At 42.7% G+C, this 27,455-nt stretch overlaps 2 protein-coding genes across 5 annotated transcripts in view; one reads left to right on the top strand and one right to left on the bottom strand.

Moving 5' to 3' along the window:
* The window catches only part of fam193a (family with sequence similarity 193 member A), a 17,635-nt gene extending 5,498 nt beyond the window's left edge, over positions 1-12,137 (bottom strand). Inside the window, exons 1-18 of one of the 2 annotated variants that reach the window (XM_068727009.1) lie at positions 11,738-12,137; positions 10,574-10,642; positions 8,682-8,924; positions 6,151-6,326; positions 5,886-6,053; positions 5,199-5,445; positions 4,968-5,092; positions 4,728-4,875; positions 4,538-4,612; positions 4,336-4,410; positions 4,130-4,242; positions 2,989-3,231; positions 2,664-2,820; positions 2,342-2,488; positions 1,749-2,027; positions 1,182-1,404; positions 719-1,084; positions 131-413 (exon numbers count right to left, since the gene is read on the bottom strand). In XM_068727009.1, the coding sequence (XP_068583110.1) occupies positions 131-413; positions 719-1,084; positions 1,182-1,404; positions 1,749-2,027; positions 2,342-2,488; positions 2,664-2,820; positions 2,989-3,231; positions 4,130-4,242; positions 4,336-4,410; positions 4,538-4,612; positions 4,728-4,875; positions 4,968-5,092; positions 5,199-5,445; positions 5,886-6,053; positions 6,151-6,326; positions 8,682-8,924; positions 10,574-10,642; positions 11,738-11,959 (3,359 nt within the window). In that variant the 5' untranslated portion in view covers positions 11,960-12,137. The remainder of the gene's footprint in view (positions 1-130; positions 414-718; positions 1,085-1,181; positions 1,405-1,748; positions 2,028-2,341; positions 2,489-2,663; positions 2,821-2,988; positions 3,232-4,129; positions 4,243-4,335; positions 4,411-4,537; positions 4,613-4,727; positions 4,876-4,967; positions 5,093-5,198; positions 5,446-5,885; positions 6,054-6,150; positions 6,327-8,681; positions 8,925-10,573; positions 10,643-11,737) is intronic. The other variant, XM_068727010.1, reaches the window with a different exon arrangement.
* Positions 12,138-12,486: 349 nt separating this feature from the next.
* On the top strand, positions 12,487-25,019 carry arfip1 (ADP-ribosylation factor interacting protein 1 (arfaptin 1)). Of its 3 annotated transcripts, XM_068726899.1 has the most exons (10): positions 12,487-12,723; positions 13,898-14,283; positions 17,470-17,571; positions 18,589-18,697; positions 19,209-19,310; positions 20,541-20,653; positions 20,891-21,112; positions 21,893-22,050; positions 22,559-22,733; positions 22,833-25,019. In XM_068726899.1, the coding sequence occupies exons 2-10, from the start codon at positions 13,900-13,902 to the stop codon at positions 22,986-22,988; spliced, it is 1,521 nt and encodes a 506-aa protein (XP_068583000.1). In that variant the 5' UTR covers positions 12,487-12,723; positions 13,898-13,899; the 3' UTR covers positions 22,989-25,019. The 3 variants fall into 3 exon arrangements, with proteins under 3 accessions (XP_068583000.1, XP_068583003.1, XP_068583002.1); XM_068726902.1 differs by lacking the exon at positions 13,898-14,283; XM_068726901.1 differs by lacking the exon at positions 19,209-19,310.
* Positions 25,020-27,455: the final 2,436 nt, after the last annotated feature.

The raw sequence follows: 27,455 nt of genomic DNA, 5'->3' as shown, positions 1-27,455 counted from the left end.
GAAAAGAATCGTACTTAAAACGGGTCCCTAAAGATACTTCTTTTCATCACAAACAACAAAATCATATTTCTAATCAATTATGTGTGATAAATGTCCTTTATGAGCCTGTAGGACGCGGTGGTGGTCTTACCTGCAGACACTGGGTGGGGCACTGACGGGACCATCTGCTGAGGAGGCCGGCGGCTCGGCGGGCGGGAGGCACAAACCCTGGTGGGTCTCCATGAAGTCCGGGGCTGGGGCAGCCATCTTTGGAAAGGGCTGGGATCCCATTGCGGGAAGGTGCGTGGTGGGTGCTGGGGGCAGGTTGGGGGCCGAGAGTGGAGGGAGGGAGGTCAGTCCTGTGGGACAGTTTCTAGGGGGGGCTGGAGCGGGTTGCCTATGGTCCTCTTTGCCTAGATTGTGAAATACATCGTCTAGAGGAGACAAAGATATATTGGATGAGAGCATTGTTTAGTTCTTCTTTGTTCTTAAAAACATGCAGTAAATCACAAAGTTATCACACAAAAGCAAAAGTTAGCAACAAATATCAGAAAATTAACAAGCACTCATATTTGTAAGAAACAAGTTTGTTTAAAATCTTCGTTTTGAACTGCAATTCCCAAACAGTAGATATTTACATGTTATTCATTTTTCTGCAGCGATAGTGATTTTTCTAAGCAGCCCATGAATTGGTCAACATCAGTGCAAACCTAACCGTTGCTCCTCCAGCCCATATTACCTAAGGAGTTGGGTCTTTTAGATGCTAGGTGGATGGGTGGGTTATTACTTGACTGGACAGTGGTGGCAGTGCAAGACACAGAGGACGTGGAGGCGGAGGTGGCCATCACTACTCGGTTGGTCTCCATGAAGGCATCCTGGAAATTGTAGAGACACTTCTTCTTGGCGCCGCTCTTCTTCTGCTGTTTGGCTTCTGAAGAGGAGCATGATGACGACGACGAAGACGACGATGAAGACGATGACAGTGATGAGGAAGCGGAGCAGGAAGGGGGCAGAGGGGTGGGCAGCGAGGAGTGTTCTCCTTGGGGGCCGATGGATGATGTTGGGGGGAGGGGCATGTCAGCGAGGGGTGGGCAGAGCATGTCACCTGTTGATAAATAATAATGAGACAACTCGTAGATTTTAACAGTGTTCGACTAGCTGCATTTTGTGTCGATTATTTCTGCAGTGCCAGAGAGGCTCACCTGGAAGGGACTCGGGCAACAGGACAGATGGATTCCAGCTCTTCATCACAGCAGCATCCCAAAGGTTCTCAAACTTGAGCGAGAGGCACTGCAGTGAGCTGTTCCAGTCGCCCGCTCCACATGCGCCGCCAAAGCAGTTCTGGTAAACGTGCTCCGGTAACGACGGGCTGAAGGCCGGCTGCTTGGCCGCTGAGTGGTTTGATGTGGGGTTTGGGGGCAAAGGCTTAAGGAAAGAAGAAATAAGTTACAAAACAAATCATGTCACTAGTTTGGGATTATGAGAAAGTGATTTGAGCTGGTGTAGAATACAGTTTGGGTTTGCCTTCAACTTGGACTGGGTTCAGCCTGACCCCTTGTGGCTGACAATTAAAATGACAGGGAAGCCAAGTGAAACTAGAATACAACTAAGCTCAGTATTGTTCCTGGAAACGTAAAAAAATCCCCAGTGATAAGGAAATGAATAAATTTTCCCTTAAAGGGACTCTCATAGCTATAATTATACACACTAGATAAAGAAAGTAATCAGGAAGAAAATAAGTGCTGCATGGGTTCAAGACTTATCCTCACCTTGTTGTGTGTGAGAGGAGGACTAGGAGGGTAGAGTGTGGGGTGCAGCAGGGGCCGGGAGAAGTTGTGTAGGGGCAGGTGGCCGTGGATGTGGGGGTAGAGGTGGAGGGCAGGGTGGGTAGGGGGTGTCTTGCTGTCTGTGAAGAACTGGTGTCCAACAGTGGGAGGAGGTGCAGCGTGGAGGCGACTAGGGGGGAGGCATGTGGCAGGGCCCAGGGTGGAGGAGCTGGGGTCTTGGTTGCACACGTGGCATTCACAGGCATGCTGGACCTGCTCTACCTGAGAGTGGGAACACAAATTCAAAATATGTTGTGAGCTTTTCTTCTGGTGTGTGTGTGTGTGTGTTCGTGTTCCTCTACCCTGCCCTTGTAAGATTATTATCTAGTTATATTTATACTGAAACAATTAGTTGTTCAACAGAAGATTATGTCAGCAGCAATTTTTTCAATCCATGAATCATTTCTTACAAGCTTTCAGTGCTCATTTCATGGTGAAAACATACTTTAAAAGGCATAACTGTGTAACAGCTTTATTCATTTTTTTTTGTCCGAGCGATGGTAACAAAGAAAGCTTATTAAAAGCTGTTACCACACCTGTTGGTGGTTGTAAGAAGGTGGAGGGCTGATGGTCTTTCCTGAGGAAAGCTCCTCCCGCTGGCCTCTGGGCTCCCCACCGACATCACCATCGACTTCCTCCTCGTCCCCCTCTGATGAGCTGCTGCTGCTGGTCCTGTGAGGAGACTGAGATAGAAATGAGAAGACCCGATTAGGAAACAGGTGAGGAACGCTACACAAAAACCTGGTAGCCCACTCATAGTGAACATCAGTTTCATCATTCAGAAACTCGGGAGGGAAATTCACAGCTAATCTTGGGCATTTTTTTGAAGTAATATAAAACAGCGAGCACAGAACTCACCCCTGCCTTTAGTTCCACGTTTTCACATTCCCCATTGATGTCATTATGGAGGCCGTTCACAGCAGCGGTGACAACACTGTTCTCCTCATAACCAGTCATAGGGTAGATGTCCCCGAACTTACTGGACAATGGAGGCACTTCGTCATCATCACTAATACTAAAAGAAAAAGGGAAATGAGTAGTGATGTTAGCGGAATGTGACAGAGGGGGGAATTATTGTTTATAGGAAAAGGTGTGCAGTTACGATCTGTATGAACTGTGCCTAGATGAGTCGTTACAAACCGTAAAACAACCATTTTGATGGGACAGCGAGTGGCTAACTTACAAAGTGCTGGGATCTCCTTCGGGCAGAATGAGCCTGGGATGCTGCTGAATGGTGATGGGAGAACTGGAGTTGGAGCCAGAGGCTGAGCTGCCGGAGGAGAGGCTGGGAGGGTGCACCTCTGCCAGGTAGTCGCGGGGAGGTTCCCCTTGCAGGGGCAGCTTGATGTGGAGGTCCTCGGCGATGGGAGAGTCCATGATGCCACAGGTCAGGATGTGGGAGAGACTACAGTCATCACACGTGCACCTGATGGTAGTGGTGGGTGACACGGACAACCTTAATATTACAATAATTATAACAGTATTTTCTTAATATTTGTTATTAAGTATTCACACTCATGTTCTCCTCATGTATCTTAATGTTTTGTTACAACATCTCAAAATTTAGATTGTTGACATGATACAATATCAAGAAAAGATAATAAGAACAAATTATTGCCGAACCTCACATATTGGGGATAAAGGGGGCAGAATTAAAAGTCGAGCTCATAGTGGCCTTACTTTGGATAATCGTTTTAGTGACAGTAATAGACGCATCCATCAACATAGAACACAACCAAACGCAAAATGTTCTCACGCTTCAGCTCAAGGATTATGCGAGAGGGATAGAATATGGGCTCAATTCCCGTCAACTCAAAGTTGGGGTAAATAACAAGACATTTTCTTTCATTTGTCAATAAAGGCAGTTTCAACTACATTTTAAATTTGCTATATAATAGCTGTTTTTCTACAACTGCCGGACGAGCCTGTGCCTGTGCAGGCCATGGCCAGTGTTTCTGTCCATTGTCACTTCCGGTCTTAGATCGCACCTTTAAGTAGAAATGTCTGATGTCAAATACGTTTTCCTCCAACAGTAGGAAACAGTTCAAGAATTTGAAAATGTAAATTGAAAACAGACTTTTCACAAGTCATTCAGTTCTTATGATAAATGTGTCATATTTCACAAAGCAGAACTCTAGGTGGGTTTAAGGGAAATAGTGTGTGTATCAGTGCAATAGTAGGTTTTTGGTTCTAGCTCCTTAAGGCCCACGGCCATCAACAACGGTTAATGGTCTTAAGCTCTTAACAGCGCGATGGTGGAAACGTTGGCCGCTGGAAGTGACGTGATCTCAGTCCAGACAAACCAACGAGTCGTGAAAACTCACCTTCTTCGATAATTGCAGTTTGGGCAGTCTGGAATACTGAGACGAGATGAGAGCATTCTCATGGTGTCTGTGAAGTTGTGTTCTCCGGTGGGGGGCTTCTTACTGTTAGGTAACTATAAAGAGAACACAATTTTAGAAACTGCTCTGAGGCGCAGAACTACACTATATAAAATGTGCCGCGACGGCTCCGTAATATTGTTGCGTACCTGTTCTTCTATAAATCTTCTCTGCTTAAAGAACTCCCAGTCCTCCTTCAGCATTCGCTGCTTCGTCTTCAAAGTCTGGAAATGGGCAGATAATTAGAAGAGCGTGAACTTCCATGAATTAAAGAAATTACAATTTGAAGTTAAGATAAAAAAAAAAAAAAAAACTTTGACTGTGTTCAGATGTCATTTTCAAGTCTCTTACATTTTTGCTTATCAAAGACTTGTGTGGCTCTGTTCTTTGGTTGGTGAGACTCTGACCCTCCACCTTAAAAAGCAGCTGCAAAAGAGTCACATCCTTTAATTACGCCATCTTCACAAAGTACCACCTTTTTATAAAAGTACTGTTATTTCCTGCATCCAATGTGTTTCTGCTCTGTCTAGGATGTGTATACCTGTTCATCTACATAGTCATCAATCCTCTTCTCACACTCCTGCCATTCAGTAGCCACCGAAGCCATCTCCTGCTGCAGCTGATGGTAGCTTTCTAACAAGGTCCTGTACATATCTTCATTGTATGAATCGTGGGAGGCTGTGCCATGTCTTCAAAAAATAAAAAATAGAAAAGAGGCAGAATAAGACATCAGAAAGAAACTAATCATATCTTTCATTAAACTAGTACAACTATATCTTACTTCAGCTGTGCAACCAGTGCAGGTAAACTGCTGTGCAAGATCGGTTCAGAGAACACCAGATTCTCAAAAAGGTGCTTGTTGTGCAGCTCCCACGTCACCTGGAATTTCTGAAGGTGCTCATTTTCCTGAGGGGAAAAAAACCCATTTTGAATCATTGTCAACATCTAAAAGGCTATGAATTGTTACCACACTATCTCTGTATAGCTGCAGCTACACAGCAGACAAACTGACCAGGGTGAGCAGGAAGCTGCTGATGGTGCGTGCAGCTTGACAGAGGGCGTTGTACTCCTCCAGCAGCAGGGAGATGAACTGATAGGCCTGAGGAGGACCCAGGGCTGCAGCCACAGTCCCTGCTGGTCCTGTAGTCTTGGGTCCTGTAGATAGGTGCTTCAGTAGCCGCACCTTCATTTCCAAGACGTATTCACGCGCCTGCTGCTCCAACCGTTGATACAGCTGGTAAGGATCCTTCTCACAGAGTCTACCAGGGGGGGGATAAAGCAATTAAATGAGACTTGATTAGTGTGACTCACCAAATGTGGACTGTGAGTGTGAGCTCGACACTGGCTGAGTATTTCACGGGGCATTCTCCTCCCCCTCCCGCTATTCTGCGCCAACTTTGCTGCATCCTGTGCTTAACGCCCAAGTCGATGTGGTTAGTTTTAAGACATGACTAAGTGAGTGCCTGTTCCCTTATACCAGAATGATAGTGGGAGCAACCAGGCCTTTCTTTAGGAGGTATGTCTTGCTATGTGAGCTTCACACTGGACAGGTTGGCGGTTGGGAGTAGTTTCAAGTTGTTGACATCGTTCCCTTTAAAAAGGCTGTCAGGCCTGATTGTTCTTACGGAGGCTTATTTAATGCATCCACAGTTCAATAGAGACCCCTAGTGGACAAACACCTAAAAGAGAGTGGTTTTACCTATCGACAAGCTCCTTCATGCCCTCCTTGTCTCTCTCTAAGGGCTGGTCATGGTCATCTGCTAACGGTGTTCCTGTCTGACGGTAGATGCAGCGCACCAGGTAGCGAACCTCCGACCAGTGGTTCTGTAGCTGCTGCGACTCCCTCTCTGATTCAGCAGAGATCTCCCTGTTATTCAGGACATGAATTCATTAAGAGTGAAATAAAGATTCAACAGCGCGTTAGAACTGAATTCCCGTTCGAACGGCAATCACTCTGAACTGACCGTCTCTCGTTGCAGGCTTCACAGCTGCACACCGTATCAGCGGGCATTGGTGCGGTGAGGTCCGGGGCCGGGAGCATGGGTAGTGTCGGCACAGCGGCGGTCAGTCGGTCCCCTGTGGCTGCCTCCTGGGTCAGGCTTCCGTTACCCACGGGCATGTGCAAAAGGAAGTCCTGGCTCTGTGGGGAAATATCACAAACGGCCACTGAGATACAGAACAGTTTTGATGCTTTCCTCGACTTAGCGCTTGCTGCGTTGTTTGTCAAGTCACAATTATTCCTGTTGATTGTGGGCTGCACAGTGGTGTGTAGTGGGCTAGCACTTTGGCCTCACAGCAAGAGGGGGCCCTTTGTGTGGAGTGAGCATGTTCTCCACGTCACAGCTTGGGTTCTCTCCGGGTTCTCTGGCTTCCTCCCCCAGTCTAAAGACATGCAGCTTAGATTAATCGATGACTCTAAATTGCCCGGAGGTGTGAATGTGACCGACCTTCGCCCAATATCAGCTGGGAATCGGCTCAACCCCCCCCCCCCTCCCCAACGACCCTGAACAGGATAAGCAGCTTAAGATAATGGAGGTTTTGATGTCTTAAGTCCAAAACACGCTGCAACGACACGTCATATGACTAACACAGTAACTGTTAGTATAGCATAATATGTAATATAATGTATTTAGGAGTTATTTCCCCAATAACTAATAATATCTGTATGAAGATGGAACGTCAGAGGTCTGGACATTGAAGTACCTCAGCATCATTTTTCTCCTTGTTCACCACGGCAGCTACAAAGAAGAGAGATGTTCTGCGAGCCGACAACAGAAGAAGTCCAGCCACAGTCGCTGGGATCAGCCAATCAAAGGAGAGAGTCTTGCGCCCCAACAGGAATATCATGGGGTGAGTGTTTCTCACTCGAATCACTCATTAAAGATTCACACCTATGTAACTGGTTACTGGCTGGTCTGGTCTAATCATGAACCAGCTGCTGGAGCTAATATGTTGAATTTCTGTTCAGGCAAACGTTCTGCAGCTGCTTCACAGTAAAAGCGTTCCAGTGCTTTGGCTCCGTTTACTACAGCGCCACGATATTTAGAGTCAGCATCAACCCCACTGCTGTGAGGATGCAGAGGAACAATACATTAATGAGGAAACCGAACCCAAGCAGCCGAGGCACACCCACAACAAGGAAAGCAACCGCTCTGACATACCTGCCAGCCTTAATCTAAAGCCTTATCGTAAAGTATATGAAACAGATCCACAATGCAACAGTTAGGTCGAGGCACTCAATACGGTTTTGAGTTATACAACTTTGACTAGTGTTAAGACTTCCATATGTACAAGTGTAAACTTAGTATAACTTTGAATCACAGGTCAGTAAGGCAGTGTGTCTTCGAGCCCCACATTGTAGTAAAGAAATATTGCACCTAACGCGCATTTGTTACTTTTTAAATTCTGTTACAACATGAAACTCCCTATTTGGCGTTTTTTATTTCATATTTTTTTGTTTCCTAATCGAAGTGTATGCTTGAGTAATGATTCAGGAACTTCCCAGAAGTCAGAGACATGTCATCACTGTGCCAGCAGCAACATGATGCAGAATGTACCTCTGTGTGAACACAGTAATTGTAGTCAGCAGCGATGACTACACATTATTTCTGATTGACAAGAGTTTACTTGAGGCTCAAGTCCCACAAACAAAATGTGGCGAACACACAGCAGAAATATGTAAACAGTGACGAAAATCAGCCTTTGGCTCGGCTAACAAAATGAATAATGGAATATGAAACTACTGCTTCGAGTCTACACAACAGATAACTGCTCAGAACTTGCGCTTAATCAAAGCACACAGGTAAAAACTATTTGCAAAAAAAAGGGGGGCGTCCCTTCAGTGTTCAGTAATGACGCATATATATATATATATATATATATATATATATTGGTGTTGTCCTTACAAAGACAAGCGGAGCACATAGCCAGGCTGTCTGACATAAAGACGCTCTTTATATGAAGAGGCGTCTCAGACATCGTGGCATTCATACAACATAGAGCATAATTACGGTCGTGCTCTGATGTGTAAAGCAAATCAAACTACAAAGTGTTGAGAACATCAAAAGTTACGGTTACACATACTAAAAAGAATATAGTCGTTGTTGATCCACTGCACTGTCCTTTGTTTTATGGCCTAGTTACTATTATCTAGCTATAGTTCAAAGTGAAGCCAAGTCCAAATATGAAATGAGAGTATGTTGTTTGTAATGTTTTTGTTTTCAACAGCAACAGCTGTCATTTCTGGTTGCTCTGCTTTTCTGGCAAAGAAACGGATGTGAACACGAGAGCTACACCATCCCCTGAAAGACTGGCTGCAGCTGTGCGAGTTAAACGGCAGATGTGTCGCTGCTGAGACGGATGATGTTTGAATGATTCCACGGTCTCCAAAAGAACTAGAGGACCCGCAGTTTTTCTCACTACACCCGCAAACATCTTTAAAACTTCCAACACCTACCCCACAACTTCAAAACTCTCTCTACCCGGGTAGTCTTACCCCCAAAGACTGCTCCAGAGCAGTGTGTCGGTCCTCCTTCTCCACGGTGCGCCTGCAGTCGGAGCACACCCACAGAGGCAGCTGGAGGGCGCTGGGCGTCTTGTTGGGCTGTGCCGTACCGTTCTGGCCCGCGATCCCTGCCTCTGGAGGCACGGAACTGTCTTTGCGCTCACAGCGGCATAAGAGGCAGCTATCGCCGGCCGTGTAGGGGGCCCGCTGGTTCAAGCCGAACGTGAACGGGGTCTGTGGTGAGTATTCAGTAGGAGTAAGAATAAATCATAAGGTACCCAGCCACATAAGCGTTCACATAAATAATAATTAGAATATTTAATTATAATAGAATTTTCAAAAGACATGTAAATCATTTAAATCAATATGGACGGTCAAACTAAAGCCTTTCTTTAAAAAAAAAATAATGTGCAAATAAATGTCTCCAGGATGAACCAGTCTGCAATACAGTTTATCTGCTTGATATCAAGGCTGGTCACACTCTCCTCCTTCGTAAGGCATTGCATTCTGGGTACACCAGCTGCGTAAACCGCCATTAAAACACTGGAACTTCTCCTTAATGCGCAGCCTCCTCAGTGAGTGAACCACAGCGTGGCACAAACACATAATTACCAGTCACAAGTTTCAATTAATGATCTCCTCATTGGCGCAGTTTGTCAGAGAGCAAAATGCCTTTGGGGATTTAAAAAAGGAAAAGGGTTGCTTTGCATCCATTTCAGCAACATTTTATAGGTGTACCAGGAGTTTCTCAATCTGTGGGAGCTGTGGGTTACTCGGCTTGATCCACTCCTCCAGCAGTGGTATTTTCTGGGGATTTCTTATCTTCACTGAATATTTTTGGTAAACTGCAAAGGCCAGACGGGGCGCAACAACTAAAGTAATCTGATTCAATCCAGTACAACTATGCCACAATTGAATACATTTTCAATACAACAAAAAAAACAATGTTCCTAACATTTTGACTTTCAATTCATTAAGTATTATATTTGAGATATATAGAGTCATTTCTTGTCAGCATAACATAAAGCAGCGTTTACAACATAACAAAAATAAAAGCAAAAGCTATTATGTTCACACACAGGGCGCATTATTTGATTCGTTGTACTGTATATGTGCTGAATAAAATGTTTTCTTCTTTACAAATACACGCAAAACACATTGTTACAGTCAGAATGATCACTTACTACATTGATGCACAAAAGCAGTACAACATATCTGAACATGTCCAGTAATGCACATGTCAATAATCATGAATTGTCCTGATGCTGTGACATTCAGTTTAGCTGGTTATCTACGTTTGTGAATATTAATTTCACTGTCCGAGATCTTAACGACAGGACAATATAAAGTTTGGTTTAGGTCAAATTTTTCATTCAAGAACATGTTTCAATGACGGTCACTTTACATATGGCTAGATGCTAACATAGTGCTGATAACGCATATGCAGCTTTCTAACACTGCTGTCAAAAAAAAAAAAAAAGGTGCTGCAGAGCCTGAAATCACTGCTGCAGTTGATCACATAGGGCGGGCTGTCACAAAAACGACGAGACTGGTTCCAGTCACGTTCCAGATGTGTAGTGCAAATACAAATGTTGAACCATCTTGATGTCATGCTGTGGCAGAGCGCACAACCGCGTGGTGCCCCATCAGAATTTAATACTCTCAATATTTGTGACAGTTATGTCACTTCAGACACTAAACGTTTAAAATTGTATGTGTAAAGGCGAATAAACAAAGAGTAACTTAAGCCTTCTTGTAGTGTGCTTCCCCTAAGGTTCAGGCATAAAGGTGTATATTTTGTTTGACTGAATGGGGCATGGCTTCAGCAGGTAAATCTAACTGTGGCTTCAGATAAACTTCTGAAACACCTGATGTGAACTTACCTGAAGGACCCCGGAGAAGTCAGCATTCACTGGTCCTTCCGTAAACTGTGGTGTGACACTGTTGCTTACCTGAGGGATACAAAACAACTCAATGTTGACAAAGGAGTGAAACACTTGATTAATCAAGAGTTAGTGCACCGGTAATTATTACGTTGTGAAGACTGGATTACAGTTTACAATCTTCTAAAATGTGTTAAGTGATACTGTCAGGCCTGCTCAGGAAAGACAACAGTATAAACATAAACATAATGTGTCCATAACCGATGTTCAGGCCCCACTCGTACCTAGTAATATCTACTTTATGGTTTCTTTACTCTTTTGGCAATTTGTATAAAAACGTATTGACTTAATTGACCCCAAAACTAACCAATGGACTTTTGAATCTACATCTTGAAGTTTCACTTTCAAACCCTGGTCAGTTACAAAGAAATTAGCTAACATCTTATGGTGTCACTGTAACTTACGTTTTTTTTTTGTGCTTACTTTTGTGCCAATGGCGTAAAACTAAGCTACTTTAGATATCTGCAGGCAGTTAGTTTGTTTAGCTTGTTATCTGGTGAATATAACCAGGTTCAATTATTTATAAAGCAAGAAAAGTGGAAGGTCAGCTCGTACACATCGAGGCCCGACGGGGCTGAAGTTGTTAGTACTCTTCACTGTTAGCATTAGCTAGCATTCATGTTTATCTGCGTAAAAGCAGCTTTATGGTCCAACTGTGTTGAACCATATAGTCCTCCTAAATCGTTTGTTTAGCGCATGTAATCTCCACCTAACGTACCTGGACTGCATTTGCTAATAAATAACGCTGCTTGGTGACTTAAGTTGTTGTCGATTCAGCTGCGATATCTCAACTTGAGCTAACGATCTCAGCGTTCGACACAAGTAGCCTAAACGCTAATGTTTACGACAGTGTAATACCATATAACGAAGCCGGTTTGACTACACGGCTAGACGACTTGCTAGCTGGCACTGTACACCACAAAGCACTACAACCAGCATTAGCGGTAATTAAGCCAGTTAATGTCCAGTTACGCATACGTTAGTTCGCTAGCTGCCCTCCTCGCATCAGTGTCGGGCCCAAATCAGATGTGTGTCGTTGATAGCGCTGCTAGCTAGTCACCCCGTTTTTGACATCCACCGGTTTACAACGCTTGACACTCTCACCTCTCCGTTTATGCCCGTGATGGACCCGATATTCCCGTTGCCCGTATTGCCAGTTGTTAAGAAACTGACGACAGAGGCAGGTGTTGCTGTTCCCGCACACCCAAGGGCCGAGGCAACCCCGGCCTTGCCACCGCTGGTGTTGCAGACAGCACTGCAACTACTGCCACCGCCCCGCTTGTTCTTCCTGCGTTTAGCCCCTCGTTTAGCATCGGTTGGACTCATTTTTTTTCCACAAAAGAAGCGAGACAACGTGCCGTCCACACTTGGCAGGGTCTCGAGTGGAATACCTGGCGCGATCACTCGGGTATAAGTCCGGGATAGCGATTTAGAGACTCCCAAAAACGACTAGACACTCAGTTCCATCAAAGTGCAAAACCCGACTTCATAGATTCCAATATGGCCTCTAGCTGTGCTGCCTCAACTTGGCAGTTTGCGTTGCAACGCAACTGTGCGTTCCACCTATCCGGGGCTTCTGGGAAATTGAGTTTGTTGTGTAATATCACATTGTAGCAAGCTACAGTGGAAGAAGGTGTACTGTTATAGTTGATATACACGTTTTTGAGCAAGACTTAACCAGCATATTAGCCTGTTCATTGTCGTGTTATACCCACAATTTGGTCATTTTAAAATGAATGAATGAATAAATTAATTTAATTTATTTTAGACCTTGGACACAAACTGCAAGTAGCATATTTTAACAGCAGGGGGAGAGCGCATACAGCTACGTGCAAACGATGCGGTCTCTGCTTCAGATGACAGCCGAGGGCCCGCACACTGGCTCAGTCTTTCCGGGGTTCAAACAGCACGTCTAGTCTCAAGCAGAGTCGAGGACCATCGATGGTACATTGGTAGTATATCTATGCAACGTTTGCATTAGCATCAGGCGCACTGCCTTTCAAAAAAGACGTCCAGTACAGTACCGAGGATCTCAGTGAACAACGGCTAACCGTTTGCAGCTAAACAGTTAGCCACACGACCGCAGACAGGTGAGTTAATGTTGACCAAAAGTTTTGAGCATCGCCATTCCCTTATAGAGTTGCACATCTTGGCGAAATAGTATTGTAACGGCCATTTAAAGTGCCTTTATTTAAGTTCAGTATAGGTTCGTTGTCTGCTGTTTTAGCTCGGTTAACGTTAGCAAGCAACACGTCAACGGCTCTGATACATACACGTTAACTAAAATGAGTGGACATCCTAAAGCTGAACTACCGTAATGTTTGTCGGGTGTTTTGCTTTCCGGATAACCTTAACTGTGATGCGATATAACAATGGCACTTCCTCATATGATGTGTCGTTACCAGCATTTATAAGTACTTTATTACTTTTGGACGCCCTCGCTAGTCACGTGACTGTGTGCTGCAACAGGTAACTAGGCTAATTGTGCCACCAGCTGCGCAGTTTTGACTGTCTAACTGTGCGAGTAATGGCATCCAACGTCATTTCGTCATTAAAGTACCCAACCTGACATAGCAGTCGACATATAAATGGCTCATATCTTCCTGCAGGGAGCTGAAAACCTGGAAATTCACACCTTAGCATTGCCTTGCCAGCACTAAGCCCCCCATGTGTGTGTATTGCTTTAGTTTTTTTCGAGCTGATATGTGATTGTTTTTATGTGTTTTATTGATGAAGGCCACATAAAGTAGTCTGTATTTGTAAATCACAAGCTAAGGAAAGTTACAAAGTGATAAAAAACAAACCAATGGTGTTAGATGGAAATAAGTCTTTGCTTGGTTTGCAGGACATGAGCCAAAATGGTCAGTCTATTATCTGTCCATGGTAACAATTAAGGCTATCTATTCTACATACCTTCACTCACAATAAGCATTGATATGTGTCTTGTGTTGTACGAAATTAGCAAGGAGGTATTTCATTTCAAGCTACCGTCTATAAATAGCGTTGCAGGAATAGTAGAAACCTGTTTTACCGGTCCTGAACTATTTTACTTTACATCTAGATTCTTAGAAAAAAACAGTAGTAGCAGCAAAAGTTATTAAAGAATCCAAATAAATGAACCAATAAATAATAACATTCTTATCCAGGTAGAAACTGGGAGTTGGTTTGTTTTGCGCTCCTTTTGATTGTACTGTTTTGGTGCACTACAAGCTGTCAGATGGCTTGGTAGGACCTATTTATACACTTCTATCTGTCTGTTTTCAGGTATGTCTGAAGTTAGTCTTGAGGCTGAATCGGGGAAGATCTCAGCCGAGGACTCTCAGATGGATTGTGAGGGGGCTGAAAAATCGCAAGAGAGTTTGAGTGAGGATGAGAAACAGGAGAGTGTAGACGACAGTAGGCGAAGAGATGACACAGACGACGCGATGTTCGACGTTGATATTGACAGCGCTGAAGAAACCGCAGAAAACGGCGACGAGGCCATTCTGGAGGAGGATGAGGGCATTCAAAGGGAGAGTGCAGTGACGTGCAGTGACAGCCATGCTGCACGCATGTCTGACAGTGTAGAACATGAGGGACAGGAGACAAATCGTCATGTTGAAACTGCTGAAACACCAGAGGAAAGTGGAGATTCTCACACTGAAACAAAGGTGATGTTCACCGTCACTTAAGCGCTTCCTCACTGTGCTCTTGTTCATGTTGCTTCTCCAATCTTTACTTGCTGTGATGGTGGTGGTCCCTTTCCTATATATAGGTAGACGTGTCTCAGATTTGAATGTGCTTTGCTGGAGGTTTTAGGAACGTGTAGCTGGTGTAGCTGTCGCTCTGTGCTGACGGTGCCATTGGTGGCTTTCTTTCTTTTACTCGTGTGCTTCTCTGTGAGGTGCCTTTCGTGTTTGGGGACGATCAAGGCGTCGTACATTTCCTCTGCTTTTTGTGTAAATGCCGGCTTATCTCAAAGTGATTGTTGAGAAGGATTTCTTTTTCTTTATTACCATGCAATCTCTATGTATACTATTATGAAGTATAAGTCAGTAAGTATACACTTCTCTACATTTTGCCTTGTTTTGTCGGACAATGATTCTTTGTGTACATGACGTGTAAATGAGACCATTTCCTCACAATGTTTCCCTGTTTGTAAGTTGGGTACATTGAGCTCTTAAAGACACATGACTGGGTAAGTGAAACAGATTTTGGGTCCTGACTGCACATTCTCTGGCAGTCCCACAATTCTTGTGTTGCTGGAATGTGTGACTCCTCGCACACTGTTGATTCACGTTTTTGGGTGAAGTGCCAGTATTACACGTCAGATTGCAAGAATTTAAAAATCATCTTCTGTTTTTTTTGTGAACCCTTTTCATTTCGTAGCCTTAAGTGCATCACAGATGCAACCAAGACTTGTCAGGTCTCGCGTTAAGATACATTTTTCCGTCCTTTCTTCAACTTAAAACCGGCGTTGTGCAACACAACTGTCACGTTCTTCTGTACTGCGAAAGGCAAGCCATGATTCTTTCCTCTTCAGCTGACCCGGCTAATTGGGACAATTAGGATATTGTTGTTATCCCTTCCTCCCACGTCATTTTAGCTCGTATCCAGGATACTGACCTGTAGGGAACGGCACACGATGACTTGCCATAATATAATGCCTTTTCATATGCCTGATTAATTTGCAGCCACTTTGCTCCAGCAGGCTGACATTCATTTACAGAGTGTTTGCAGATGTTGGGTTGGGTCGTATTGGCTTCGAGACCCCCGGTCATCCCCGGCTGAATCGGTTCCATTGCAGTATAAGAAGCATTTTAAATAGAGATACGTTTCTAGTTCTGCAACAACCGCAGCTAAACGGTGCTCGTCAGCAAATGTCGTTACAATCTGTCTTAATTTACACCCTGTTTTTAGTAATGCATGCAATCAGAGATGCGTCTCTCCCGGATGACCTGTTTCAACTTGATGTTGGAGGATTATCAGGCAGGAGTCTGGTTTATCTGCAGTAGGTTGCTGGACAAGCCTACCAGTGCATGTCTGTGCTGATCTGCCTGCATGCCGGCGTCATATGACCTTTTAAGTATTTATGTGTCTGTCACATGACACAAAGTCTTTGTTACACATGCCAACACGAAACCTTCACTTTGCTCTTTTTTTAATATGTTGTGTTCTGGTTGAGCATAGAGGACGTATTTGGTTCTGGTGGGTTTGACTTCCAGAGAGCCTGATTTCCTAACACACACATTTTTAGAAGGAGTTAACCTCACATTTAAATCTTCGTCTCTTTAAGTTTCACATTCTTTAATAGAATGAGCTCAAATCCAATATATTGACTCGGTACTTTAGGGAATTGTAGCTATCGGTAAATATAATTTTAGCTTTGATATGAAATGTGTTATTAATATAGTTAGTTATTATTAATATAAGCCCATGATTTAAACTCACCTTTTTGCTCACACAGTGAAACCAGATCTCGTTACCATGTGACCTGGTAGCTATTTGCATTATTTAAGACCCTTGTCAGGGTCCACCTATAGCTGAAGGAGCTTGTTCAAAGATGAACATTCAGATTTATTGGCCTCTTTTCCAGGCGTGTCTTTAATCCACATTAACCAGCTTTACCCTACCAGACCTCCCAGAGCTGTCGCATGTAAAGCGTTTACAGTGTTAGGTTAGTGTCCTAGTTCCTAAGTCCACAGTGATTAGGCCATAAATTGTACTAAAACTAACACAGCTGCATCTTCAGCCTGCATCGTACAGACATCTAGTTTATTATAGGCTGAACAAAAACTGATATTGCCCCTGTGTCATTTTAATCCACAGGCACAATTATAAGGAACCATGATTTGTATGTTGTCATAAAGATTATAGCAGCTCTTTCCTTGTGATTTGTTAATTATATTCGAGGTCAGGGAGAATTCTGTTCCATGCGTGTTGCTGCATCACAGGATCTTTCCAAGTTTGACCACAAAATGGCCAGTTCTGAAACATGACACACAGGGTTTAATGTGGTCTGAAGTTATTGATGTCACTGTAAACTGTAAAATCCTGTATTTGCTAGGAAACACTGACATCAACGTGGCAACGAGAAACCAGATCCGAAAACATCGATTCAAAAACATTGCTCTGGAGAACAGCAGATGTTAACAGATAACGGCTCGATTCCCTTTTTTTTTTTTTTTTTTTGCATGGGTGGAGCCATTATGCACTAAACCTTTTTATGATGCATTCTATCATGCGTTTACAATACTAAATGTATGCATGTAGAGAGTGACGATGGTGTAATGCTCCATCCTGCAGTGTTTAGTAATTAAACAGAAACAGTGTTGTAAAATAGGGGAGTGTCGAAAAATTGATGCCAGTTGTTGCACAAGAACCTCAACTATCCTGGTAAATGCTGTAATGCTGCAACACAACTGACTTGTACCTCACTGAGCTCTCCATTCTGTTCTGAAAACTGATGATCAAAATCATAGAAAGAGGACGTATTTACCTGAATACAGGCGTGTTTATTGCGAACATTTTCTTGGGGGGGACATAGTTTAGCTGAAATCCGTGTACATTTGTGCATTGTATGTGTTTTAACTTTCAAATTGTTGTCACCAATGTGTTTACCCAGATATCACTCTCAATCATGTCATCACTATATGGAACCCACAACTTTTACCATCACTTTTGAGCTTCTGATTTCCACCATGGCCGTGTCCACAAGATGGCAGCCCACAGCTGTTGTGTCCCATTGTGTCTTGGATCCTGAGTCCTCTTTTCTTGACAGCGGTCTCTGTCTCTTTGAAGTTGTTTGGGAAAGCTTTAAAAGAATAACCGGCTTCATTTCACCCTCTTCGTTACAGGAAGGCACAATGACTGAAGAGTCCCATAGAAGCTCAGCCGCTGAGATCCCAGTCACCAGCAATGGAGACCTGGATCAGAGCCCTGAGACCGTGTTCCAGAGGGTAAGGGCTTCGGTTTGAGAACAGCATCTCTCCAAACAAGAGTTTAAACAAAACTTTGACAGTAGCGCTTCAAAGTCCTTTCTTTGAAAGACTGTGTTTGTATGAACAACATAACTTGTTAGGATGTCTGTCAAGTTTAACATCTTTCATCTTTTATTAAATTGGCTCAACTTGTAATATTAAAAACTGTGGTCCCGGATGAAAATTAACAGTGCAAACAAATATGTATAATTTATGTCTTTGGCATTGTATGCTAAATAGTAGTGCTGCAACACATTTTCTTTTTAATTAACTATAATTATCTTAATAAATCTGTTTAAATCATGTCTATGAAATATCAGAACACTTCATAAAAACCCGTTTGCAATTAACCGATTACCAAAATGTTAAAGGAAATTCAACAAATCCTTGCAGATCTATAAAATGGGTTTCATTCTGTGTAGCAGGGACATTCTCAGACACTCTAGGTCAGATCCTTCTGCTGTGAAGGGCTTTAGTTGGAGACCTCAGGGTGCCCTCTAGTCCTCACCCATCTGACTGAGCAGGCAGTGGTCCAGATGGCCTGCTGTTTACCCCTAATGGCTCGCAGTCACACTGACGGTCTGTGGCAGGGAAGACGCCTCAGCCTCAAGAACGTGTGCAGCTTCAAGATGTTAAATCAGCCACTGAATGTATAAATGCAGACACAGGTTTATCGCACCGTACAGCTGCGGCTCGCTACTTTAGGTTTGCAGTGAGTTAACTTAATAATAATACAATCATATTTACATTTAAGGGGAAAGCACAGACGTCACTTATTGAAAGTGCGGCTGAACAATGAGAACAGGTTAGCAGACAGGAGAGAGCAGGTGTTTGGAGAGCATGTTTATTCATTTTTACTGAAGTAAACGTCCAATAAAAGACTTTCAGAGAGATTATTGAGGCTTTCATTAATGAGATGATCTAAATCTATTGTACTAAACCTGTTAATTAATTAATAAACCCTGTTTGATTTTTTTTTTTTTTTTTTTTTCACAGGACTCTTACCCCAGTGGCCCTGGGGCCCTAAACCTTTCAGAGTCCTGTGTCACCTCCAGCAACTTTGCTTCAACAACAGAAGGCATCATTGAATCGGGACCGTACAAAGGTAAAACGTCTCTCCTTTCTGTGTCTGCAACGTTTCCTTACTCAGCATTTATCTGATTGCTTTGCAGCGTTTTGTGTTTACAATCTTTCTTTCCATGCGTTCACAGTGCTCCACTTTTGGGTTTTAATCTGAGTGAAATTTGAAAGGCAGACATTTGAATTTGTAAAGGTGGAACATCCAATTGAATTTAATGAGTTTCCTCTGATCTCCACGTTGTAACCCTCCTCTCCTTTTCATCGTCATGCCCTTGTTACAAATGCAAATCTCCCCATAGAGCGGGGGAGCTGTTGTAGCCCGTCTGCCATCATGTTGCCATGGCTATTTTCCATGTTATTGACACTGGTTGAGGTAGGCTTTTGTTCATCAACACGTTCATCCTGCGACATGGAGAGAGCCACCGCGATAAGAAAAACACACACAGGAAACCAACATCGATGAGAAGTTCCCCCTTTCCGCTTGTGTAGGCTGGATGGTGACATACTAATGAATCATAACTCTGAATATCTCCCAGGGTCAGCAAGCCTGCCCACGTCTCCCGTGACGCCTGTATCTCCCAGCTCGGCTGTCGCTAGCCGCCTGGCGCGCTCTTCCAGCGATAGTCAGGCTGAGAAAGGTACCAGCAGCGAAAGGAGTATGAATCAGATGATACTGAATCGTCACCGTTTGCACACTGAATTAACCGCAGGCCTGTCGTACCCTTCTTGGTTTTCACCAGTTTTTTACCTGCTGCTTGTTCCCACAGGCTGCACTCTATTCAGAATCAAACCTTTCTTCTTCTCCTTTCTTGTGTATTGGTTCTTGGTTTTGTCTTTGTATAAGTCTGGGCTAACTGAAGTAGTTTTCTGCTTTGCCGGGGCTAATGACATGCCTTGTACACACACCCCGTAGTCATTTTTCCTAGGATCTACTTCTCAGGATTTCTAGGGCTGATGAAACCTCTTGATGCCTAAAGCATTTCCTTGGCTGGGAACGGAACTGCTTTCACACTTAATCGCAGTGGGTTTTCCTGCTTGTAACCTTTATCCTTGCAAAAGTTCGCACCTATAGTCTCCCTTAGTCTCTCTCTAGGGAGTCCTGAAAGTGACAAATATTGTAAAAGGTTGTCAAGACTAGTAAAAGATATAACATGTGCTTGCAGATTGCAACCACATAAACGTGAAAGGCTCTCAAGCTTTGAAATATAAAAAGAAACATTAAAATAAAACGTGAAAGGCTCTAGAGCCAGTGTTTGGTTTGTCCATTCTGGGCTACTGTAGAAACATGGCGGACTCCGTAAAGAGGAACCGCTCCTGTGTAGATATGAAGGCCTCATTCTAAACGAACGGAAACTAAACCATTCTTAGGTTCAGGTGATTATACACTAAGGAAAACATAGTTATGAATATTATATTACATTTCCGCTAATATATCCCCCGTAATGCTACACACGGGCCCTTTAACTAACAATATTATGATTATTTCAGCTATATCTTTTACTTATCTGATATCCTTTTATCTATATTTTGTCAGTTTCTGCACACAAAATCTTCCAGCATTTCCCCTCTTGTGCCCAAACCACAATAAAGCACTTTTCATCCCTTTTTTACTGTTTTCTGAAAATGGTAAGTCATGACTAATTGTATTTTAATGCCCATTGTGATTTGTAATAACCATAGATGTCGTCAGCGTCCTCTAATGCCTTAAATTTAGTGTTGAACTTTCAGTGTTAACATGACAATCTCATCACGCTGTTTGATGATTGTAACACTTTAAATTGTACTTCCCTTCATTTTCACCACAGCTCTCTAGACTGCAAACCCAATTACTTAATCACCCACTAAGTGAATGACTTTTAATTGTCCAGGCACGATGAATACACAGCCAAAGAGTGACGCGGTGGTCCTTTCAGATGACTTAAAGAGCCCAGCCATGGAAAAACTGGACCTAGTGAGGAAGTGGAGCATCAACACATATAAAGTAATCCTCTCTGTCTTTGATTTCTTTTGTTCTGTCCCTCCTCACTCTGCTTCTTCTCTCCGCTTTAGTCTCAATCTTTATCTTCTCTCTGTTCATTAGGGTGTTGGCAGAAAAAGTGAACTGTGCCCCAAACTGAAAAACACAAATTGTTGATATGCTTTCTTGTTTTAGACTTTGTTGTAGCGACTCCCTCCCTCCTGTCACTCCTAATGTTTCACAATGCTCTGTCCTCTGCAGTGTACCAGGCAGATCCTGTCAGAGAAGCTGGGTCGGGGCTCGAGGACCGTGGACCTGGAGCTGGAGGCTCAAATCGAAGTCCTCCGCGACAATAAGAGAAAGTACCAGAATGTAATCAAGCTGGCTCAGACTCTGTCCGGTCAGCTGTCCCAGATAATGCAGACGCAGAGGCAGCTGGGCGACGCCTTCGCCGACCTCAGCCTCAAGTCACCAGAACTGCACGTGAGTCCATATATGTAGATGCCTTGTTATCAATCAGACTGGGTTGGATAAACGGGAAGTGGCGCGTTATTATCCTCGCACAGTGTCCCGGCAAAGAGTCATAAAAATAATGCCGAACGTGTATTGACCTGTGGGTCATCTACTCTGATCCCTTAGATTACTGTTGCATAATTCAAGTTTGCGTCCTCCTCCACTTCCTCTGATTTCTCCTAATTGTCTTAGATGATTTATCTTTATTGCTCCATTATTCAAAATACAAGTGCATTATGTACAAAATAATTACTCTACGTCATAGAAATATGTCCGTATTTGTATCTCAGACGTTGGTGCTCTTTTGTGAATTGTGTGCTGTAGATTTAGTGTTGCAATTGCCGTTTTATTATGTTTTATTTAGTCTGCACATTCATTGATTTTTGTTTTGTTTTTATGCCTCTGAGACAGCCGTGGGCGGCAGCATTATGTTTTTGGGTTGTCCATACGCCCGGTCCATTCTTGTGAACGCGATATCTCTCGGCACGCCAGAAGGGAATTTTCTTCCAATTTTACACAAAAAAAGTTTGGTCATAACTCAAATATTTAAATGATAATTATGACAATTTCACACAAAAGTGATGACATTTTTTGACAGACATGGATGCAAACCTGTGGAGGAAAACAATATCACTTATGTATATATATTTGTAAAATGTATAGTATGATGTTGGCACCTGCAGTAGCCGCTGCAGACAACCGCGCCAAATAAGCAAAATTCACTAAAGCTAGTTTGACTCTGTTCTTTAGGAGGAGTTTGGTTACAACGCTGACACCCAAAAGCTTTTGTCCAAAAATGGAGACACTCTGCTGGCTGCCATCAACTCTTTCATCTCCAGTGTGAACACACTCGTGGACAAAACAATTGAAGACACCCTGGTTAATATCAAACAGTATGAATTTGCCAGGTAGGTAATGCATGATCATGTGTGGGCGCCATCTCCATCACCTCAAGCACTGCAAAGGGTGTTATTTGTGGTAAAGAAAAGGTGTTGATTTCATGTTTGAATTTAACAGACAACTGCTTTAGTGGCAAACGCCACGTATACTGCACGCTCATGTGAAAACACAACTTGCTGTTTCTTCACAATGAGAAGGCCCACTAACTCCTAATGCAAGCTAACATGTACACTCACACAAGCAGTGACTTCAGCACAGAAATATTCTAAGCATACATGTGAATGAATGCATATTAAAAAGCTGTCTGTTAAGGTATTCTTTCAAACAAACAAAATTCCTTTTTCCATTCAGTGTTACTCACTAAAACACATTTGAACATATCCTTGAGGTCTAATAAATAAAGACATTGAATGCGTTTCTCCTTCATAAAACGCTTCAGGGTTTACTCCTGTCTCCTGTTGCTTTCTAACAGTCTTGCCCCTGTAGTGATGTTGGTTTTGATTACCACACGTCTAGGGTGGAGTATGACGCGTACCGTACAGATCTGGAGGAGTTGAATCTGGGGCCACGTGATGCCACCACCATGCCCAAGATCGAGCTCTCCCAGCAGCAGTTCCAGATCCACCGCGAGAAGTACGAGAGGATGCGAAACGACGTCTCCGTCAAGCTGAAGTTCTTGGAAGAGAACAAGGTCGGCTAAATAGTTGTTCTGCTCGACGTACCTGCGCCTACATAATGGCTTTACGTTCCTAGTGTGCTCACCGTCTCTTTATTTCCTGTCCCCAAACAGGTGAAGGTATTGCATAACCAGCTCATCCTGTTCCACAATGCCATCGCTGCGTACTACGCCGGAAACCAACAGCAGCTGGAACAGACACTCGAGCAGTTCCACATCAAGTTGAAAATGCCAGGCGGGGACAGTCCATCTTGGCTGGAAGAGCACTAATCACTCCGTTTGAAGCGGCTCAGTTTGACAGGAAGTGTCAAAATCTACAGGACCCTCCCTTTCCCTTTTCAACTCGACTGTCACTGCCTTTCAAACTTTCACAATTGTTAATCTTTTAACTCGATACGCAAAATGAAAAGAAAAAAAAAAAAACTCCTACAATCCTTTTACTCTCGTTGTTAAATCATCGTTTTCATCTTGCCGTGATTTGAAATCATAGAAAACGCACTTTTGAACTGTTTGATAAATCTGATGAACAGGACTTGTGCAGTAAACACATTTGGAAACTGTAAATGGCCTTTTGCAATCCAGCATATGAATGTTGTATCTCAGCACGGTGGACTTGTTGTGCTCTGTAAGGACCACTTCGGGATCAAAACGACTGCCTGTTACACATAATTGGCAGAACTCTTTATCAGTTGACTGGAATCTAGATGAATATTTTATGAAAGTCTAATCCGGAAGCTTCAGGAGAATCTGAACATGAATTCTCTCATGATTTGATTTGACACCTGTTGTGATAAACGGGGCAAAGCAGCATTCAGATTTATGGATCATGCATGCAAACTGGCCAGAAAACTCTGATTTAAAGTGGTAGTTTGACATTTTAGGAAATGCACTTATTTGCTGTCTTGCTGAGAGTTTGTTCAATACAAGACTACAGACGGCAGCCGGTTAGCTTAGCTTAGCTTAAAGACTGAAAACGGTTAGCTGTCGGGGTAACCTGGCTCTCTCCAAAGGTGAACAAAATGCAGCCTACCAGCACCTCATAACCTCACTAATATAAAAAAACAAAGTGTAAAAAAATAAAGATGTGGTTTTACAGGAGGTTATGTGGCTTGGTACAGAGCTAGGCTAACGGTTTCCCCCTGATTCCAGTCTTTATGCTAAGCTAAGCTAACCAGTTGCAGGCTGTAGCTTTATATTAAACGTACAAACATGAAAATGGTTTTGACCTTCTCGTCTAGCTCTCGACCTAAAAACAAATAAGAGTATTTCCCAAGATGTAAAACTATTTCTTTAAATTAATGTTAAAATCCTGTTGATGTCTGTTCACAACAAATCCTGCATGTTGTGAAAGGATTTTGCTGACAGGATGCTATTTTTAATCAATATTATTCTCTGTTTGGCATTTGACTGAATGGGTAAAAGTGTTTTGACTCTCTTCGATTCCAGAGAAAATGAAGGACCAGCCTTATGTGACTAAATGTGCCTTGAATTCTTGAATTTGTTCTTCTCTTCCCCGCCGCACTTCAATATTTGATCTTGCTGTTGGAAAAAGGCGCTTTCACTTCCAGTTTTGAGGACCAACTCTTGAAGGAAGAGAATGGACCAAACACACACACACACACACTCTCAGAGGACAGTACAGTTAGAGCCTGTACAACTGTACATGTTTAAACACTCAACACAACACACACATGATAGCTGTGTTAAAAAAAAACACTCCAGTAACATTCAGAAAGTCTAAATATGTTTTAAGACTTGCTGATTTCAAAGATATTTATCCATATTGCACATATGCACATTTATGCATTTGAGACTAATTAAAAAAAACTATATGTGAGGGGAAAACCAAAATACGATTAACTTTTTGTAAATTTGAAAGACCAGCATCTTTTGTCTGAGCTGCTCACAGTGTGTTTCATTGGGCTACATAAAAGTATATTTTTCAAAGAGGACATACTGTACGCTGTTATTGATAACCAGCTGTCACGTCCTCACTTTGTTGATTTGTACTTTTCCTATGGCTCACCATAGCAGTTTGAGGGTGTGAATCTTGTACAACAATCTCTTGTTTCCCTGAAATAGATGGATATATATTTGTAATTTTCTCTATTTCACCTTGTAGTCTATGACCAATGCTGCCATTTGGCTTTGTTTTTGTCTGTTTTTCCTGAAGACCTACAGGCTGATGTGGTAGTGGGTCTTTACCTTTTGTAATGATGAAACATTAACAAATGTTGGGTTAAAAAAAGGATTGCGAATGTTGTGTAAACTCTTTGGGAAGATTAAAGTTTCTTTTCTTTATCATCTAGTGGTGTTTGTAGTAGCAGCTCGTATGAGAAGTCACCACCAGGGGCCAACAAAGAAAAAAAGATGCCGACATTATCACTGAGGGGGCAAGAAAAGCTTATGATACGCCCCATGACATTTTACAATTATATTTTGAGTAAACCTTTTCTGCATTCATCCTGTTCTTTGTTCCTGTCCAGAAAGTCAGCAGTGCTTTATAATCTGTTGACGTGTGGATTCAAACTGACTTGTTTACTTAAGTCCAGGTGCTTTTCGGTTTCCCTTTTAGGTTTTCTTACTCACAACCCCACCACACCCTCGGGTATACACTTGACAGGATCTGGTTAATCCTCAGAAAAGCCTTGAGGATGTTGGTCACAGACAAGATGATGTGTTCACACTGTCAATCAAGTGATCAAATCTGGCAAAGCAAATAGATTTCCTTTAACCGGACTTGCAGCAGCAGGTTAATGTGTCTCAGTGGAAATGAATGGAGCGCTGCAGTCCTAAGACTTCAAGTCAAACTGCAATTTAAACATGGAAATGCTTTATTAGTAAATGCATTTAATTCAGTAACATAACTATTTTGAATTGTTTTGAACTTATTTTGTAGCTTAGGGATTTGTGCAGAAATTGGAAGGATGTACATTTGTGTCCCACTGAGGAAGTGTAATATAACTGGAGGAAAATACATCTGGTCCAATCTTTGATTTTTTTTTTTTTTTTAAATATTGTAGACCTAGTTGTGCAATTGTGTGAATGAAAAGAAAAGTTCTGATGTACTTTTAAATCTAATTATTTATTTTTGTCTAGTTAATTATTTTTAACAGTTTAATTCTCTGATTTTGCATAAATCTACTTTATACCAGCAGAACTTAATCTGTCTGATTTTGAGCTTTATTTGGATCAGAGTGGTGCTAAATGATAATTTATCAATTACAGAATCAGTGAGTTCTGCCAAATCAAATCCAAAAAGAAGACTAAGGACTAATAATAATAATAATATAACTGTTTACTTGCTTACAAGATGCAGAAGACTGGGCAAACATGTGAACCCCCTCTTCTCCAGCCTGGGTGAACCTTTTTCCTGTGAAAAAAAGGCATCATCAGTTGTTAAATCATGATATTTAAGCAGCGATCAACATCATTCTGTCACTATAATGTAAAACTTTTTTTTTTCCTTAGAAACTGAAGTAGCGGTTTGCAGAAATTCAAATTGTTAGTTAAAAGCAGTAAAATGTTCTCAAATATCCAATATTTTGCTGTTTTATCTCCAAGTTTGGAGGGATTTTCAAAATCATGACGGAGGAAAGGACAGTAGGATGAACATGATGATGGACAAAATAAAAAGAGGACAGAAAGAAATACAAAATTGTCCAAACCTCTCGCAATGATGTCTAAAATGCATGACGTCAAGCTGAAACAAGGCTGTTTTTCTTGAAAAGCACACCTTCAGATAAATGTTGTAAAAGTACGATACTTCCCTCAGAAATGTGGTGTAATAAAAGTTGATTTTGCTTAAAATTAAAGTAAAATGCTAATATCTTAAAACCAGTGCTTGAAAAAGTATTCAGACCTTTTACTGAAGTAAAGAGCAACTGCACAGAGTAATTCTACTCTGTTACAAGTTTAAGTTGTGCCTTCCAAAGTGAAAAGCATGCATTATGCCCATCGGCCCCATTCAGAGTGGTAGCTATACTTTATATATATTATTGGATTCATATTACAGATGCATTAACGTAAACGCAGCATTTTACTGTTGCAGTTGGTCTGGATGGAGCTAATCTGAACTACTGCCAGATAAATGCAGTGGAGAGAAAAGTACAATATTTGTGTAAAGTTCTATAAATGGAAGCACAAGTACCTCAAATGTGTACTTAATGGCAGTACTTGAGTAAAAGTACTTCTCAAACCTTAGAAGATTAAATGCACGTTAATATATGAACTCACCTGATATCACTGGTCGTAGCCTTAAGATTGCACCAGTGGTCACAAGCTGGTCGCGCGCAGGGGACACGTGAACGCGTCTATTCCACCTGGCCCTATCACGTACGAGGAAGCTCACAACACCGCCGTCTGCCGCTGCTGCTGCTGCTGCTGCTGCTGCTGCTGGTGGTGGTGGTGGTGAGTGTTTTTGCACAGTCTGTGCTGCAGGACGCCAGCACCAGCTCACCTGACCGGCTGATAACCTGAAACGCAGCGCAGATTTTCTCCTCTGAAAAGTATCGACCACTAACTCCAACGCTGTCGGAGAGCGTTACGTGTCCCGGCGAGCCCCTCTCATCCCTCCGGTAAGTCAAGCAGGACGGCACCGCCGCATCACGCTGTGTGTGTGTGTGTGTGTGTGTGTGTGTGTGTGTGTGTGTGTGTGTGTGTGTGTGTGTGTGTGTGTGTGTGTGTGTGTGAGCTATGTAACGACCTGCTGCAACTGTGCTGAGAAAAGTCATTGTA

Source organism: Cebidichthys violaceus, unplaced genomic scaffold (assembly GCF_023349555.1).
Source record: "Cebidichthys violaceus isolate CVI_PGR_0920_01 unplaced genomic scaffold, fCebVio1.0.p SCAF_4, whole genome shotgun sequence".
NCBI lineage: Eukaryota > Metazoa > Chordata > Actinopteri > Perciformes > Stichaeidae > Cebidichthys > Cebidichthys violaceus.
Note: the sequence above shows the minus strand (reverse complement) of the source record. Positions and strands in the feature narration are given on the sequence as shown.

Coding starts and splice junctions, on each gene's coding strand:
- arfip1 (XM_068726899.1), top strand. CDS start 13,900: ATGTCTGAAGTTAGTCTTGAGGCTGAATCGGGGAAGATCTCAGCCGAG. Junction 19,311..20,540: donor CGATAGTCAGGCTGAGAAAG/GTACCAGCAGCG, acceptor TTAATTGTCCAG/GCACGATGAATACACAGCCA. Junction 22,051..22,558: donor AAACAGTATGAATTTGCCAG/GTAGGTAATGCA, acceptor CCACACGTCTAG/GGTGGAGTATGACGCGTACC.